Source organism: Acanthamoeba castellanii (genome assembly GCF_000313135.1).
Source record: "Acanthamoeba castellanii str. Neff unplaced genomic scaffold scf7180000084669, whole genome shotgun sequence".
Classification (NCBI taxonomy): Eukaryota; Discosea; order Longamoebia; family Acanthamoebidae; genus Acanthamoeba; species Acanthamoeba castellanii.
The window spans coordinates 668,660-684,226 of NW_004457554.1; the positions used below are offsets into that span (position 1 = coordinate 668,660).

Genomic DNA, 15,567 nt, shown 5'->3' on the forward strand with positions numbered 1-15,567 from the left:
GCCTGTGATCTGTATAGACAAATTAGCATAGTGTCTGGACATACACTCAACAGGAACAGTTTGTGTACACTAGGCCTGGTGGCTTTGGCCTCTAGCCCCTGGTCGCTCTGAGGGGGGGAGGCTGTGTGCAACATGGCAGGATGCTGTACCTCAGCTAGGATCTCGTCTTCCTTCACATGGGCTAGAATGATGAGCTTGCTGCTGGACCATGTGTTTAGTGTTCATGTACTGTTTTGTCTGCTTTGGCCTTCTTCTCTGATGGCTCTTGCATCAAGGGGTCCTTGTAGGCCGCTGCTGCCAGGGTGTTGGGGCGCTTGTGCTTCTTGTGATGGTGGTGGTGCTGCTCCTTGGCGTCTAGCTTCTGCTTCAGCTCCACCACCTCTGCCACGAGCTTCTCATTCTTGGCTTGCTGCACATTCCATGCCACTGGTGAGTGTGTTGTGCAATTTGCAAGACATGGAATACATACCAGTCCAGACACTGCTTGGTGATGAACTGTCTGGTGGTGCTCCAGTTGCCATGCCATGATTGCCATTGCCAAGGTGGGGTTGTCTTGCACCTCCTGCCAGGTCCACTTGGTCTTCTTGTTTTTGTTGTACCATACACAACAAGCAAGATCTTGGCTGTTGTTGACACTACCTATTGTGTACTACACTTACACAAAACTCCAGGTTACATTGCACACACAAATTGTTGATGTCTGTACCTTCTTGGGTGTCTTGGAGCTCTTTCAGTCCTCTTCTTCTTCCTCTTCCACATCATCATCTTCCTCACCATTGCTGTCATTGTTGTCCCCCTCCTCCTCCTCCTCCTCCTCCTCATCACTCTCAGCCTTGTGATGCACACAGCTCAACCAAGTGCGCTTCACAATGGGCCCCTTCTCCTTTGACATCTGCCTCCCCTTGAAGTGGTGGTGCCTGTAGTTGGTTGTGTTGATGTTCTGGTCATAGAGGTTGCACTGTGCTGCTGCCAGCACGGCATTGAAGGTCTTGATGACAGGCATGTAGATCATCTCAGCTTCCACAGGGGGGGTCGCCTGCTCCCATGACTGCAACATCACAAAGATGCCCCACTGACAAAACTGATCCATTAAGACCCTGTCTAGGGTGTTAGTAAAGACTTTGCTTCAACTGGCTTAACAGACAGCGACAATGTATGTGTAGGTCGCTTCTGTGACATAGGAGTTGGCTTGGTGCATCATGCACTTGTGCAAGTTGAGGTCTTGGTTGAAGTAGTGCTGCTTGCAGAACCTGTGTACGTCCATGTAGTTTGTGTTGTGCTTGTCTAGCACTTGCACCATGTTGATGAGGATGTCTGCAAACATGCAGTTGGTGAGGTTAGTGTTGATGGACTGTGTCCACTCAATGCAGGCAAGCTCTTGCGGCAAGCCCTTGAGTTCAGGCTGTATGACTCCCTTCTTGAAGGTAGTTGTTGAGTGCATGATCAAGTGGTCACTTTGCTCCTGCCATATTCCCCCCCCCAATGCCCACAACTGTGTATACACATGTTACCATTATGAGTTGCAGCTATTCAACACACAGACAACCATACCTTGAAGTGACCAATCTTGTCTAGGTGGATCCTGTGTGGTGGTGGAGCCTTGGTCTTGATGGGGGCTTGGTTGACTGCCTGGGGTGTGGCCATTGCTGCCAGGTGGCCCAGCACCTGTCTCATGTCTAGGTTGTGCTCTGCCAGGAGTTCGGTGAAGGCCTGAGGAGCAGGGGTATTGTGGTCCATGGTGATGTGGAGCTGGTGGTCATTGGAGCAAGAAGAACGCATTTGGTGTGGTGGCTGTTTTATACAATCAACCAGCCCTCAAAATCTCTGCATGTACTGAGTGGGAACCTGTATGTGTCTAGCCAATACTGCTGGCCTGCTCTTCTTGTCTATTGTGCATTCCACGGTCTTTCTACGCCCAGACAAGGGTGTGCAAGCGCCCAGAGTTGGAGCCTTACTATGTGGTATCCTTTAATTTTTTTGACACCCGCTTCTACCATCCGTGCCGCCCGTCGGGATATTTAGGCTGTCTGCGACGTGTCTGCCACTTTTTCAGGCCGCCAAGCCCTAAACTAGTTCAAGTAACACAGGCAGACAGTGGGGATTGATGGTGTAGCCCTCAGAAGCCGCGGGCCGGGACTGCTGGCCGAGGAGAAGTCACGCTGCTGGCCGGGAGAAGTTACAAGGCCGGCTGGCTCCTCCTCCATCGGCGTAGCCTGTTCGGCTTCCTCCAGGAACTGGGATGTGGCCGCGACGTTTGGCACCTTTTTGTGATGGCCTGTGCCAAGATGAGGTTAGGTGCTTGCGTGCCGGCGGTGGGTTGGCCATGAACGTACCGCGTTGCGGTGGCCTGCGCGGTGGGCCGCCGCTTCGAACGGGCGCCGCCAGGCGAGGCCCGGCCGGCTCGGCAACTTCGGCTAGCACGCTGACCTTGACCTCCGGTTCTACTGGTGTAGACGCCGCCGGTGGTGTTGGTAGGGGCTTGATGACCTTGTCTTGATTCTCCTTCTTGCTCTTTTTGTCCTCCTTCTTCTTTACATCTTCCTTCTTCTTGTTCTCCTTCTTCTCCTGCTTCTCCTTCCTCTCCCTCTCCTTCTTCTCCTTCTTCTCCTTCTCCTTCAATTCCTTCATTTCCTTTTTCTCCTCTTTGTCCTTCTTCTCCTCCACCTTCTCCTTGTCCTTCTTGAAGAGCTTGAGCCCGCCCTTGCCAGTCTTGGCGGCCGGCGCCGACGACTGTAGGGCCGCTCGCGGCGTCAGCACCTGCTGCGGCCGCTGCGGGAGCGGCAGAGGGATGATCTTCTCGGGCTGTATGACCTCGAGCATGGGCAGGTGCGCCTCCTTCCTGCGGACCAGCTCGCCGCGCACCCACAGGAGCGCCTCGCCCATCATGTTCTCGCCCGAGCCGACCCGGTTCTTGTTCTTTTCGCCGTTGCCCAGGTACTTGTCGGCCTCCTTGTACACCAGATGCAGGCCGCCTGTGTTGAGCAGCTTCTTGCACAGGGTCTCGTTGCTGCCGAACTTGAACAGGTTGACTTCCCTCATTACCTGCAGAAACTTGGTGTGTGAGCCTCACGAAAGACGCTTCGGTGTGTCGTGTGTCGTGTCGCACCTCGAAACGAGAGTCGAGCCATTCTTTCTGGATCTCCTCGGGCTTGATGGAAGCATCGAACTTCTTGAGGTCCTTGCCGCTCGAGGCGGAATGCAGCTTCTTGGATGTGGGCGAGTCCGACGAGACCTTGTTTGCCTGTTAACAGAACATTAGCCACCAACACCACACGTTGCCGATCAGCGCCAGCTGCGAGAAGAAGAAGAAGAGAGGCTCAGTACCAGGTAGTAGTGCAGGCAAGTAGGCCAGAGTCGGCCGGCCAGGGTCATGTTCAGGGCGTAGGACGGGCTGAGGCACGAGGCGTCGGAGAAGTACAGCACGCCGTCCTCGATGTGTTCGTCCTTCCCCAGGCTCTTCGAACGAGGCGAGAGCGCGTTGGCCGGCGACTTGTCCTTGTTCCTCCGTCCGAAGCCGAGTCGCGCCTTCTTCTCGGTGGCCTTCTCGTTGGCCTTCTCGATCTCCCTGAGCGAGAGCCGCCGGCCCACGCCGCTGTCGTCCAGGGCGCGCCGCAGCGGCGGTACCTGGAAGCCCGTCTCGCGCTGTCGCACCAGGCCCCGGTCCTCAGCGTTCATGTCCATGAGCGTCCGGGCGCTCAGGGCCTTGTACTCGGGCGTCATGGCGCGACTGCGACCCCGCCCATCACTCGAACCCTCGAGGAGGTTGAGCACGACGGCCGGCGCAGCTGTGTCGGGACCCTTAAGGGTCATGATCCTCGCCTCTCCTCGCGGTCGGGTCCGAGCATCCACCCCGTCTCCAGGCTCGCCCGCTTCTCCATCGCCGTCATCTTCTTCTGACGAGTCCGAATCATGGTTGATTAAATCGCTGCTCTCCTTCTCGGCCAGAATCTCTTCCGTGTCCACTTCGCCGGCCTCGTTGTCTTCCTCGTCGCCTTCAGCGTCATCGCTTGACTCTATGGACTTCTCTTCTTCGCCTGACTGCACCGCCACCTTTCCTTCTTCTTCTTCATCATCATCATCGATTGCTGTCTGCTGCTCCGTCGATTCGCTTACCCTCATCTCACCGCTTGGCTCCAGCAACGCGTTTGACTCTTCTTCATCATCGGTCACCGTATGCTCCTGGACTGGCTCTTCCTTCGATTCGCTTGTCTTCTCCCCTTCACTTGCTTCATCCAACTCGTTTGGCTTGTCTTCTTCGCTCGACTCCAAAACCACGTTCGGCCTCTCGTCATCGCCTGTCTCCTTCCGTGCGCTGGGCTTCTCTTCTTCGCCAGCCTCCGTCGATGCGCTCAGTTTCTCCTCTTCGCTGACCTCATCTTCCCCCACCTCCGTCGATGCGCTGGGCTTCTCTTCTTCGCCAGCCTCCAAGGACCTTTCGCCCGGTCTGTCTCCTTCGCTTGCCTCCATCTTGGCCTATGTACACCCCTCCAACTTGCGAGGCTTGGCTTCTTGAACAGCCACTTTCAATTAGGGCCATTCCCTTTCTTTGGACAAACGTGGGGGGTCACATACCAAGAATTCCAGATTTGCTTCTTGCCTTCTTGCCGCCGTAGGCGGATGGAGAAGCCACGCGAATCCGTCGCAGTCCACACAACAGAGAGGGCACGCATCACTGTGTTTTCACTCTCTTCTTGAGAGCAATCTTCATTGATGATGCCATACATACACACCACCACACCCACCACTACTTGGGCGTGGCATCCCGCATGGCCTGCACAAGAGAGCACAGAATGAGACAGAGACCTCAGCCAAAAGAGCTGCAGAAAAAGAGGGGTGAGGTACCTGATATCTGCCCGCGTAGTAGCCCGAGTAGTACCAAGCGTTCAACAGACTCTTGAGCTCCTCATCGTCTAAGCCCGCTGTGGTGGAAGGCGAGGTGGTTGTGCGTCAGTCGTCAGCCAAAGAACAAATGGGCAAGAGAGGGTATTGTACCAGGAGGTGGTGGCGGAGGCGGAGGGTGGTGATGATGGTGACCATGGTGATGGTGGTGGTGAGGTGCGTGCGTGTGTGGCACTGGGTGGAAGTGGTAGTGTGGGGTGGTCGGCATCGGCGGGTAGGCAGGGGACATCATCGGATAGCCTGAAGGGGCTCCGTAGGGATACGAGGCACCATATGGTCCCTGAAATACTGGGAGGTGAGCGTAGGTTGCGGTTTGGTTCGAGCTAGCGGGCAGCGTTACCTGAGGGTACGCCGGCGGATAGTAGGCAGCGTAGGCCGGGTCGTAAGCGGGAGTATCTACTGCTTGAGTTGCGTCCTTCTTCTTGCGCTGCGTCTTCTTTGGCGACGGGGCGGCTGGTGAGGCCGCCGCCGTGTAGGCACCGGGGTACTGTGGGTGGGGGTAGTATCCTCCGTAGCCACTGTAGTCATAGCCAGCGTACGCAGCAGCCTCATGTTCGCCCTGATCGAGGGCTCCAGGCGCCACAGCGGTTTGCGTGGCGGTCTCGTCTGCTGCAGCTTCTTCCCCCTCATCGTCCACGATCCGCTTGCGTGCGGCAGTAGACTTTCTGTGCGGTTGTAAGAGAGTGAGACTCCAAGAACAAAGAAGCTGGCTTCTGAACGGACCTCTTGGGCGTCTTCTTGGACGTATCCTCCTTGTGTGCGGGAGTGGTCGGTGCGGAGGAGCTGACAGCCATGGCCTCCGCCGGTGCTGTTTGCGTTTCGCTTTCGTCCATTCTGGAGCCATCTGTGTACTCTTCTTCGCCCTCATCCTCCGGCATGGGAGTCTCCTCTTCCTTACGGTTTGGATCATGCATTTTCTGTACCCAATCAGTCAGCACAGTCCCCACGAATGAAAGATGCTAATAGGACCTTATAATAGTTGATGGACTTGGAAAACGCTTTGATGAGCTCAGTGTCGTCCCAGATCTCATTAAACTCGGCCCCGCCCATTGCGATGGGCTGCCATGATGCCTTGCCCTCCATCTTGATCGCAAACTTTTCTTTTCTTTTTTCACACAGCAGCCCCAGATATTTTGGCAATTTGTTCGAGGAATGGGCCAAGCAGTTTCCCGCCCTTTTTGTGCAGGCAAAGCCAAGACTGGATACTTGACTAGTTGTGATCGAGGCCGTGAGCAGGCTTGTGCTCGCATACGCTACGTTTGGACGCGAGTTGAAAGATGGACAACCATCCACCTCCGCCGCAGCCGCCCCCGTATAATTTGTGCAATTTGACGCATTTTACGAGCACTCTGCCGGCTTTGCCCCTGCCCACGATCACCGTGCCGTATGCCGTCAACGTCTTCGCCTCCCAACCGGCCGAGGTAGCGGTGCACGCGGACGAATGGTTGGACAATCCTACACCAGAAATCGATGCAATGATGAAAGAATGGCTGGCTGACGCCGACATGACCTGGGCGTACGATTTCCTCTCCTTACTCGCCAGCACTATTTATTACTGATTGTGGCACTTCTCGTAGGCCTAAAAGTGAAGAAGGTCAATTCAGCCGTACGCCGGCTCACTCGCTCTCCCTTCCTCGCAAGCCACTCGGGGACCTCTCGAACATGCCTCTTGCGAGTCAACAAACGGCGACCAAAGCGGTCCCTTCCGCGGACAACCACCAACACCAACCAACTGCTCAGCACACCAGCATGCCTCCTCCTCAACCTGTCAAGGTACGGCGGTGTCGGTGGCAGGCCGCTACCTCGGTGCGAATTGGACACTTATCTTCTACACTTTTCGTGGTCCATCAGACCTTCTCCAAGAAGCGCCAGCAGCAAGGCCAGCAGGGCGGACCTGACCAGCCGAAGAAGAAGATGCTCAAGCTTAAGACTAATCGTCAGCAAGCAAGCAGCACGAAAGAAGGTGAACTCTGTCCCATGCCGCCTCTCTATGCTTGTAAACTCACATCTTCTAACCCGGTATATGTGTACTATTGTAGAGGACATACTTGAATCGATGGAGGGCAAGCGCTTCGGGGTGCTAATTGCGCACGTCTTTGAAGTGCATGATGCTAGTGTTCACGAGGAGGAGGAAGAACGCGTAGTAGAGTACGAAGTGGTACGCCCTCAGCGACTCTTGCTTCTGCCTTAGCTCATTGGTGTTAATTGTCCTACGGCGCAATCGTGTTACAATCGCGTCAGCTTAACGAACTATGGACCGAAACGGCGAAGCTCAAGTCGAACGGGTCTCTTTCACGCGTGCCAGCCGACGTGCTGTCCCGGCTGATCCAGATCTTGGACACTTACGTGAAGAAGGGCAACAACATCAGAATTCTCGAAGAGGAGGAGGAGCGAGTACGTAGCCCAAGACATCCAACATTTCGGTTAAATCATTGTTGCTGTGCTCATTGCTTACGTCGTTCATGTGAACACAGGGCGAAAAGGTGAAGGAGATCACTGTCCTGTACGGTTTCGTCGCTGCTTTGGTCATCCTCCATATCTTTGCGGCAGACAACCTTGAAAAGTCTTTGATCGTCGAGGAGGTACGCCTTTCACCTCATTTGGCATTTGTCGCAGCAATGTGTAACGGTTCATACTTGTTTCCTCAGGTGATCGAGAACATGCTTCAGTTTGCAAAGTTCAACGTAGCCCACAACATCATCCCCGCTTTCGATCCTCTGATGGAGACAAAGAAGACGAAAGGAAAGAAAGCAACCGAACGCAGCAAGAGGTAGCCCAGCTGAGCGCAGTTGCTTCGTGAATGCTCGTTCGGTCTACTAATGCGCTTTCGGCGACAGACTCGTTGGGTTGCTGTGCTGCTACCTCGACGTCTTGAACGAATTCGCAGCCAAGGAGCCACTTACGGACAGCATGGTGTTGGACATCTGCGCCGTTACCATCCCCACCTTCTTCATGGAGGGTGGTAGCGAGTTGCAGCTGCATGCGCTGAACGTCGTTCGCACGGTGCGCCACACTGTCAGAGATGCATGCCACCTTGCCATTCACGCTGATTGCTGTCCCTTCAGATCTTCTCCCGATACGAGAAGCACCGGACACTCATCCTCGAAGACATCTTCACCTCACTCGCCAAGTTGCCCAAAACGAAGAGAACACTGCGAACGTACCGGTAAGAGTTGAACGCCATTTCGCTTCGTTGCTCGTCTGCGGATACAGTTATTGATACTATCTCTTGCTTGTTCGTTCCTAAGCTTGCCCGAGGACAACAAGGCGATCCAAATGGTCTCTGCGCTGGTTCTTCAGTTGATTCAGTGCTGCCCTTCGCTCGTGAAGCTGGCCATCGTCGGCACCAAAAAGGGTATCGACCTGGAGCCCCAGAAGCCGCAAGCTGATGGCGAGTCTGCTGTCACCGTCAGCGATGCCAACTCCTACGAAGCCGCCGCGGCTTGCGCCCTTGCCTTCATGAAATCGTTCGTGGCGAAGTACGTTAACCCATCAAAAGGCGTATTTGCTCCTCGTCTTACCCGTAGTGTTGTATTTTTGCTTGCTCTTGATGCAGATGCTCTACTCGCGAAGAAGACAACGACTACCGGCAGATCCTCACAAACTTCGTTGAGGACCTACTGATGACCATCAACCTGCCGGAGTGGCCAGCGTCGCAAGTGGTCCTCCGAGTATTGAGCGGCATTCTGCTCAAGAACGTGAAGAAGGACTCGAAGGAGAGCACCGTGCTAAAGACCTTCTCGATTGAGATCCTGGGCAACGTGACGGCCAAGGTAAGAAGGAAATGGCCTTGGCACAGCAGTGGATGGAGGTGTTGCCTGGTCAAACGGTACGCCCTCACCTGCCAGAGTGTCCTGCTTCCCCAAACAGCCGGACCTGACCATTGTTCTTCAGCAGGACAAGGACGACAGCGTTTCATGCATCTGCAACACCAGACACGACGACGGGCAGTTCATGCTCGACTGCGACGAGTGTCACAAGTGGTTCCACGGTGCCTGTGTGGGCGTGATCCCGAGAACGTAAGTGTCTCTATTCATGAAGCATCTTGCGTCTTCTTCTTCATCTCACGGCCTTCCTTCAGGTGCCGGCCAGGTGGTTCTGCGACACCTGTCTCATCCGAAGAAAGGTTCGGTCGAGGAAGAACGGCGATACGGGAGCAGCTCCCTCGATTGACCTCTCGCAGGCCTCCCTCGACATGTCCGTCGACGAACCTAACGAAGATGAGGTATTGGTCACAGCTTATTTTAGTCTTCAGCCCGCCTTAATGATGTACTGACAATGTTGTTCAGAAATCGGTGGATATGAGCATAGACACTCGAGAGGCGCATGAGATTGATGTCATGCGGCAGATGCTCCTCAATTACTTGGGTGAGCGCACCAAGATGGACCCATCGGTGCTCTTCTCGCGCCAGTTCTTCATCAGCCAGTGGTGTCACGGCGAGAACGACGAAGATAAGGTTCAAGACTACAAGTCGCAGTGGGAGGTCGATTCGAAGAGGAGTCTGGAGATTGCCGAGAGGTACTACAGCTGGCTTTTGTCAACATAACTACCCTAACAGCATCTAACTATTTGGTTTCTTTAGGAACGAACGGCTTCTCTCGCGTGACGGAGTGATGAAGATCGTCCGCTTCCTCTCCACGAAGGGCTCTTTGTTCCTCAGCTTCGACAGCATGCTCAACCAGATTCTCGGTCTGATGAACGAGCCGCTCACCACCTTCCGTTCGAAGGGACTGAAGGCTCTCACCGCCGTTTTGGAGGCAGACGCGAACACTCTGGGCGATGTACGCACCCTGCTCAGTCAGTGCTAATGCGAGCTTCGTTACTTACTTTGACAATGTATCAGCCCCGAGTTGAACAGGCCGTGAAGGGCAGATTCTGGGATAACGCGATCTCCGTTCGCAGTGCCGCGGTCGACCTAGTCGGCAAGTATGTGTTGGAGCGGCCCGAGTTCGCCTCGCAGTACTACCCGATGATCGCCGAACGAATCCTGGTACATGCTCCCCCGCTCCCGGCCATTAAGGAAACGAGTCAGCTGACAACCCTTTACACATGTACAGGACAAAGGCGTGACTGTGCGAAAGCACGTGGTGACGATTCTACGCAACATGTGCCTAGGCCAGCCGCATCACTCGCTTGTTCCCACCATCTGCAAGAAGCTGGTGACCAGGATTGGCGATGAAGACGAATCTATCAAGGTGCGTACTAATCTCAACTTTATGTTCTGCGAGCCCGTTGCCAACTCAAGCGCCTCTGTCCCCCAGGAAACGGTCCTGAAGACTTTCCAGGAACTTTGGTTCAGCCCCATGCCCAAGAAGCAGGACGATGCCAACTCTGAGACAGACTCCTCTGCTGCCAAGGTATGATTTTGAATTCGTGAGTTTGAATTCGGATGGGTTGAAAACCGCCGCTTGCTCACTCTGAAACACCGCTGCTCCATCAGACGCTTGACATGCCCGCACGCGTGGATCAGCTAATCGAGGTCGTCACAATCTCGAGCAGCAGCCAGTGGTTTATCGATCTGTTGGTCAGCGTATGTGGCTCACTCTTCTCGTAGCTTAAACTAGCGCTCGGCCATTTTGCAAATAGCGTGTCAAATCACTGACCCGCCTCTCTGCAGTTGCTGACCAAAGAATCGAAGGAATCCGGCAAGCATGTGCACGCCATCTGCAAGGTGATGGTGTCGTGCATTGTCGAACGCATCTTTGCTGTAGACGAGCAGAACGTCGACCAAACCACTCAGCAGGTACCTTCATCCCTCCGACACGAATATAGAACCCTCAACTCACCTTTTGTTGTTTCCACCTAGGATCAAACCAAGCGCATCGTCAGATCTATGCCAGCCATTCTCCACGCGCTTCACCTGTTTTGTCAGGCGTCGCCTGATCTCCTTGTTCCACACATCACGACTCTCCATCCGTACATGAAGCTGCTGGTATGTACCACTGCGTCGCTGCCACGGAATATCCTTGGCCGCGATGTGCAAGTACTTGAGTAACGTATGTGTGTACGTGTATGGTCAGACGAACGACAACAGCGAGCACTTGACCGCGAAGAACGTGATCGGGATTATGGAGAGCGTGGCACCACTGATCGAACACCCCGACCCCACGTTTTTCGCTGCTGTCGAGAAGGACCTGGAGGAGCTCATCTACAACATCGCGCTCATCTCTCCGGTAGCTCCTCGGCTTTTGCTCTTTCAGTCTTACCCTCAAATCTTGAGTGCATTATAATGACCAGCCACTTTCCAACGCAGCTCGCTTGGTCGGTCATCGCTGTTGCTGCGAAGTGCCTCGCTACTTTCGTGCAGAAGCTGACGAGCCACCACGAACTAGTGCTGGGCATCGTCGATCGGTTCCAGACCTACCTCGACAAGTGTCGAGCTATCTGCACAAAGCAAGAACTGCTGACCCCTTCTCGAGTGCTCAACGCTGGCCGAGCGCTCTACTGCCTCGGCCACATCTGCCGATACTACGACGCCACTCCTACAAGTGCGTATTTTACCACTGTGTGCCAGAGCTTGTGACCTCTCTTACCGATTTCTCTGGTTGTCTGTATCTTCATGTAGAGAAAGGCGCCGCTACCAAGGATCCGATCCTGCATAAGACTTTCAACTTGTTGGTCATCTATGCGCAGAGCATCAGCACGGACCTGCAGCTGCGAGCAACTCAGGTGTGATCCCTTCGCAATAAGCAAAGCTGCTTGGACCTAACCGATCCGTCTCTTCTCTGTGGTGGTTTGCACAACCAGGCCATCGGAAGCATCTTCGTACGCGCGCCCGAGCTCATGCTTAAGTCCCACGTGCAGACCATCATCCGGAAGGGTCTATCTTCCGAATCGCACGAGGTCCGTCTTCAAATGCTGCTCAACATCTCCGACTTCCTTGCGGCGGAGGAGGCCAAGGCGCTTTCAGCAACAGCCGGCAAGAACAAGAAGAAGTCCAAGAAGCCAGGTGCGTGGGGTGTTGCTGGCGCCTGCAGTTTCTCTATTCTGATTCCTTACATTCGTGCTCGCCTCTGGGTGCAGTAAAAGCCAAAGCCCAGGCGAAACCCAAGGGAGAGGATGAGCTGGACCTCGATGGCTCGGTGGACCATAACGAGTCGTTGGACGAGAGCAGCCACGAGCTGTTTGTGGAAATGGACAACAGCGACTCCGGGTACCCATGCAGTTCCCATTTCGTGACTTCCTAAGTGCTGGGAAAGCTGCTGACGTACCTTGTTCATGATAGGGTGAGCAACACAATCGCTCAGACGTTCCTCGAGTCAGTGTTGGAGCAATGCCTCGACACGCACCCCCGCGTGCGAACTGCTGCGCTTAACACGCTAGCCCACATTCAACGTCAGGGACTCATGCACCCACTGCAGGTGAGCTCTCAGGCCAGTCCCTCAATTCTACACGATAACCAAACTTACCCCTCTCTTCCTCCTTCAGTGCGTGCCTCATCTGGTCGCGCTGGAGACCGACAGAGAGCTCGCTATCGCGGACAAGGCCCACCGACTTCTCATGACGATTAACGAGAAATACCCCAGCTTCCTGCACAACCGCTTTATCGACGGCATCAAGCTGTCGTACACGTTCCAGAAGAACACCTGGGGCACCTGCATAGGTACGCAAATACCGCTCGTCGATCGTCTTAGGACGATCTTCGTCTGACAAACGCATGGCTCTCCCTGCGCACAGCTCTGGCGCCCAACTCGGAGTTGCCACTGTCCGTGCTCGCCCAATTGTACACTCTGTTCAGCGACAAGCGCACCACCCGAAACTTCTTCCTCAGCTCCATCATCCGACTCTTCGAAAAGTGTACATCGTCGGAGGAGGTGCGCAGCTATTCTTCCTCCGCCCCTTCGACTCTTTTCTTTTACAGGCTAACGTGCCCTCCAACCTCAACCTAGACGGACATCAACTTCTTCCGTTATCTGGCCGAGCTCATCCTCAGTCTTCCCTACACCTATGCCGATGAGGTGTTGAGCATCATCTACTACATCAATCGCTCGGTATCGTTCGTGGGCGGCACTGCTCTGGTTGCGCTTGAGACCTTCTTCAAGAAGTCCAAGAGTAACGACAAGAACCCACCCGCGGTAGCGGAGGACAAGCTCAAGATCTCGTCCATGATCATGATCCTGCTGGTTCTCAAGCACACCCTCAAGCGAGCCTACAAGCTCACCGACAGGTACACACCCTCAAGCGAGCCTACAAGCTCACCGACAACTCAGCAATTCCGATCCTTCCGGTTGTTAGTAAATGGAGTTGACTGACCTTCCTCTACGATCAAGTCGATGCAAGGCCTACTCCCCGACGGAAACTGTCAAGGCGCGGGAGGGCAAGATCACCGAGGCGCCGGTGATAGAGTTCACCGCCGACAGCTCGCCCTTCGCGACCATCACCTGCGACTTCGACGTCGATGACATGCCGGCGCTCAAGACCCATTACAAGGAGGTTCGTGCCCTACTGTGCGTGTCGTTGGTCATGTATTATCGTTGTCGTGTTGCGTACATTCCAGTGTGTCATTTCGTACGTTCTGTGTAGTTCAAGCAGGTGATGCGGGAAGACGAGGGAGACTTCGACCTCAAGGAGAGCACGGCCAAGAAGAGCGCAGCCGCCAAAGGCAGGCCACGCGGACGTCCCAGGAAGGTCAAAGCGGCGGAGGAAGAGGCCGAGGCCGAGGGCGAGGTGGAGGGCGAGGGCGAAGACGAAGAGCGATCGCCCGTCGCCCAGCGCACGCGCCCGCCAGCAAGGAGGACGACGCGAGCCAAGGCCAAGCGAGAGGAGAGCGAAGAGAGCGAGGAGGGACAGTCAGAAGACGGCGGCGCCGCGACCAAGACGAAGAAGAACCGGCGGCGCGGAAGAAGAGAGCAGCGCCCGCACGCAAGGCCACCAAGCGAAGGCGCATCGGCGGCGATGACGACGACTCGAACGACGGCGACTTCGTGGGCTGATGATGGTCATCGCATTCTTTGCTTTGTGTCCTTGTGTTATTGCTTCATTTACAACTTGTTCTACAGCTTCATGTCTTCGCCTTTGATCCACCACAGCCCTGTGCATTCGGGAAGTGTTGCTTCCTCGGTATCCTCTTCCTCTTCTTCTTCCTTTGTTTCTTCTTGTTCTTTCACTTCTGCTTCCTTGGCTTGCTCGTCGTGCTCTGTCGTGGTCTCCTTCGTTTTCGTTCTTTCTTCGCTTTCGCTGCCTCCCCTCCTGTTCTTCGCTTCGCTTTTTGCGCCTCTGCTTGACTCTTCGCTCTTCTGCCATGCCGGCCACCTGCCACCACCGGCAATCACCAGCGATCGACGATGAGAACTGACTACAACAAGAAGAAGGAGAAGCAAGAAGCAGACAAAGCAGCGTGCTTGCTGTACCTTGTTGCCAAAGAAGAAGCGTGTGAGGGCGATGGCCTCGTCCCAGTCGACGAAGCGGTAGTCTGTTCTGAACCATCGGAAATGGAAGCCAGCCTCCTCCAGCAGTGCGTAGAACAGGTTGCGCCGATTGGGCTCCTCGTTGCCCGTACCTGCGATCATGACGACGACGACACATGGGTCAAGAAGAAGAAGAAGAAGAGAAAGCAAAGGTGTGAGAGCTCAGCACAAGCGGCCCGTGTGGTGGTTGGAAGTTACCGAGGGTCTCGAGGATGACGAGGGAGCCGTGCGGTCGAAGGAGTGCGCGGAGATCGGCGAGTACTCGCTTCACCTCGACGTCCCACGTCAGGGATGACCACACCTCCGCCTTCACGTACGACAGCGTCCACCCTGCACCGCCGCCATCAGTGACGTCATCACCATCACCATGGCCGCTTGGTGCAAGAAGAAGAAGAAGAGAAAAAGTGGCGGTACCGGCCAGCACGACGTCGGCGGATGACGGCTGTAGTCCGAACGTGTGCACCTCGCGGTTGTTGCCTACGCTGAACGTCGTTGTACAGCTCGTGGTGGCGGATGGAGGCATACGTTCGCGAGCGAGATCGAGCATGTGGGATGAGGAATCAAAGGCGTGGATGGATCGAACCCAGGGGGCCACCATACGGGTGAGTCTTCCCGTGCCGGCGCCCAGCTCGACGACGTCAACGTCGGGATGGAAGACGTCGAGCTCGCGAATCGATCTTTCGATGTTGCCCGCGTAGTCCTGGCGCGAGACGAGCAGCTCGTAATGGGCGGCGTAGCGGCGGTAGATCTCCTTGTGGCTCACCTTGAACCCTGCATTCGCGATTTTCGAAGTGTCGGGTGATTTGGAACGATCCGATAGATTTGAAGCTGCAGACTTTCGACGCTTGCGTGGTTGTTGTGGTTCGACTTCGACGGGGCGTCGTCCACCCTCCACATCATCCCCTCGCCGTTCCATCATCTCGAGGCATCTCGGAGAAAAGGGAAGAGAAAAATAGTTGAGGAAAATCGACACGAATTCGAAGAAGCTCAAAACGCAACACTGCACAAGACGCAGCACACAGATCGATCTGTGGACTGTCCAAACACAGCGAACATTGTTAGCGTCCTCCTTTACACTTGCCACCTCCTTTGCCTGTTCTACGTATCTTGGTACGCTCCCTTCACCATTGGCTTTCATCTCGTGTCAGCCGATTGATTATCTCCCCGCAGGCCTCTCTCGAGACCAAACCACTTCACCTCTCCATCTCATCCATCCATCTATAGAGGAGACGAACGATTTGAAATCTCTCGTAAGAGAGA

General features: G+C 55.0%; 4 protein-coding genes and 1 pseudogene across 4 annotated transcripts; 1 reads left to right on the forward strand and 4 right to left on the reverse strand.

Annotated features, from left to right (window-relative positions):
• Positions 1-214: 214 nt before the first annotated feature.
• On the reverse strand, positions 215-1,737 carry ACA1_115780 (uncharacterized protein; the record flags this gene model as incomplete). The annotated part of the gene is made up of 4 exons (XM_004342199.1): positions 215-409; positions 758-988; positions 1,145-1,314; positions 1,563-1,737. The coding sequence occupies 4 exons, from the start codon at positions 1,735-1,737 to the stop codon at positions 215-217; spliced, it is 771 nt and encodes a 256-aa protein (XP_004342248.1).
• Positions 1,738-2,116: 379 nt separating this feature from the next.
• Positions 2,117-4,467, reverse strand: ACA1_115790 (uncharacterized protein; the record flags this gene model as incomplete). The annotated part of the gene is made up of 5 exons (XM_004342200.1): positions 2,117-2,136; positions 2,159-2,275; positions 2,334-3,042; positions 3,107-3,241; positions 3,325-4,467. The coding sequence occupies 5 exons, from the start codon at positions 4,465-4,467 to the stop codon at positions 2,117-2,119; spliced, it is 2,124 nt and encodes a 707-aa protein (XP_004342249.1).
• Positions 4,468-4,744: 277 nt separating this feature from the next.
• Positions 4,745-5,693, reverse strand: ACA1_115800 (uncharacterized protein; the record flags this gene model as incomplete). Its single annotated transcript, XM_004342201.1, has 5 exons — positions 4,745-4,771; positions 4,843-4,919; positions 4,993-5,179; positions 5,240-5,564; positions 5,623-5,693. 5 exons carry the CDS (start codon positions 5,691-5,693, stop codon positions 4,745-4,747), a joined length of 687 nt encoding a protein of 228 aa, XP_004342250.1.
• Positions 5,694-6,955: 1,262 nt separating this feature from the next.
• ACA1_115810 lies at positions 6,956-13,833 on the forward strand (annotated as a pseudogene).
• Positions 13,834-13,893: 60 nt separating this feature from the next.
• ACA1_115820 (methyltransferase domain containing protein) lies at positions 13,894-15,204 on the reverse strand (the record flags this gene model as incomplete). Its single annotated transcript, XM_004342202.1, has 5 exons — positions 13,894-14,136; positions 14,251-14,399; positions 14,506-14,637; positions 14,833-15,078; positions 15,144-15,204. 5 exons carry the CDS (start codon positions 15,202-15,204, stop codon positions 13,894-13,896), a joined length of 831 nt encoding a protein of 276 aa, XP_004342251.1.
• Positions 15,205-15,567: the final 363 nt, after the last annotated feature.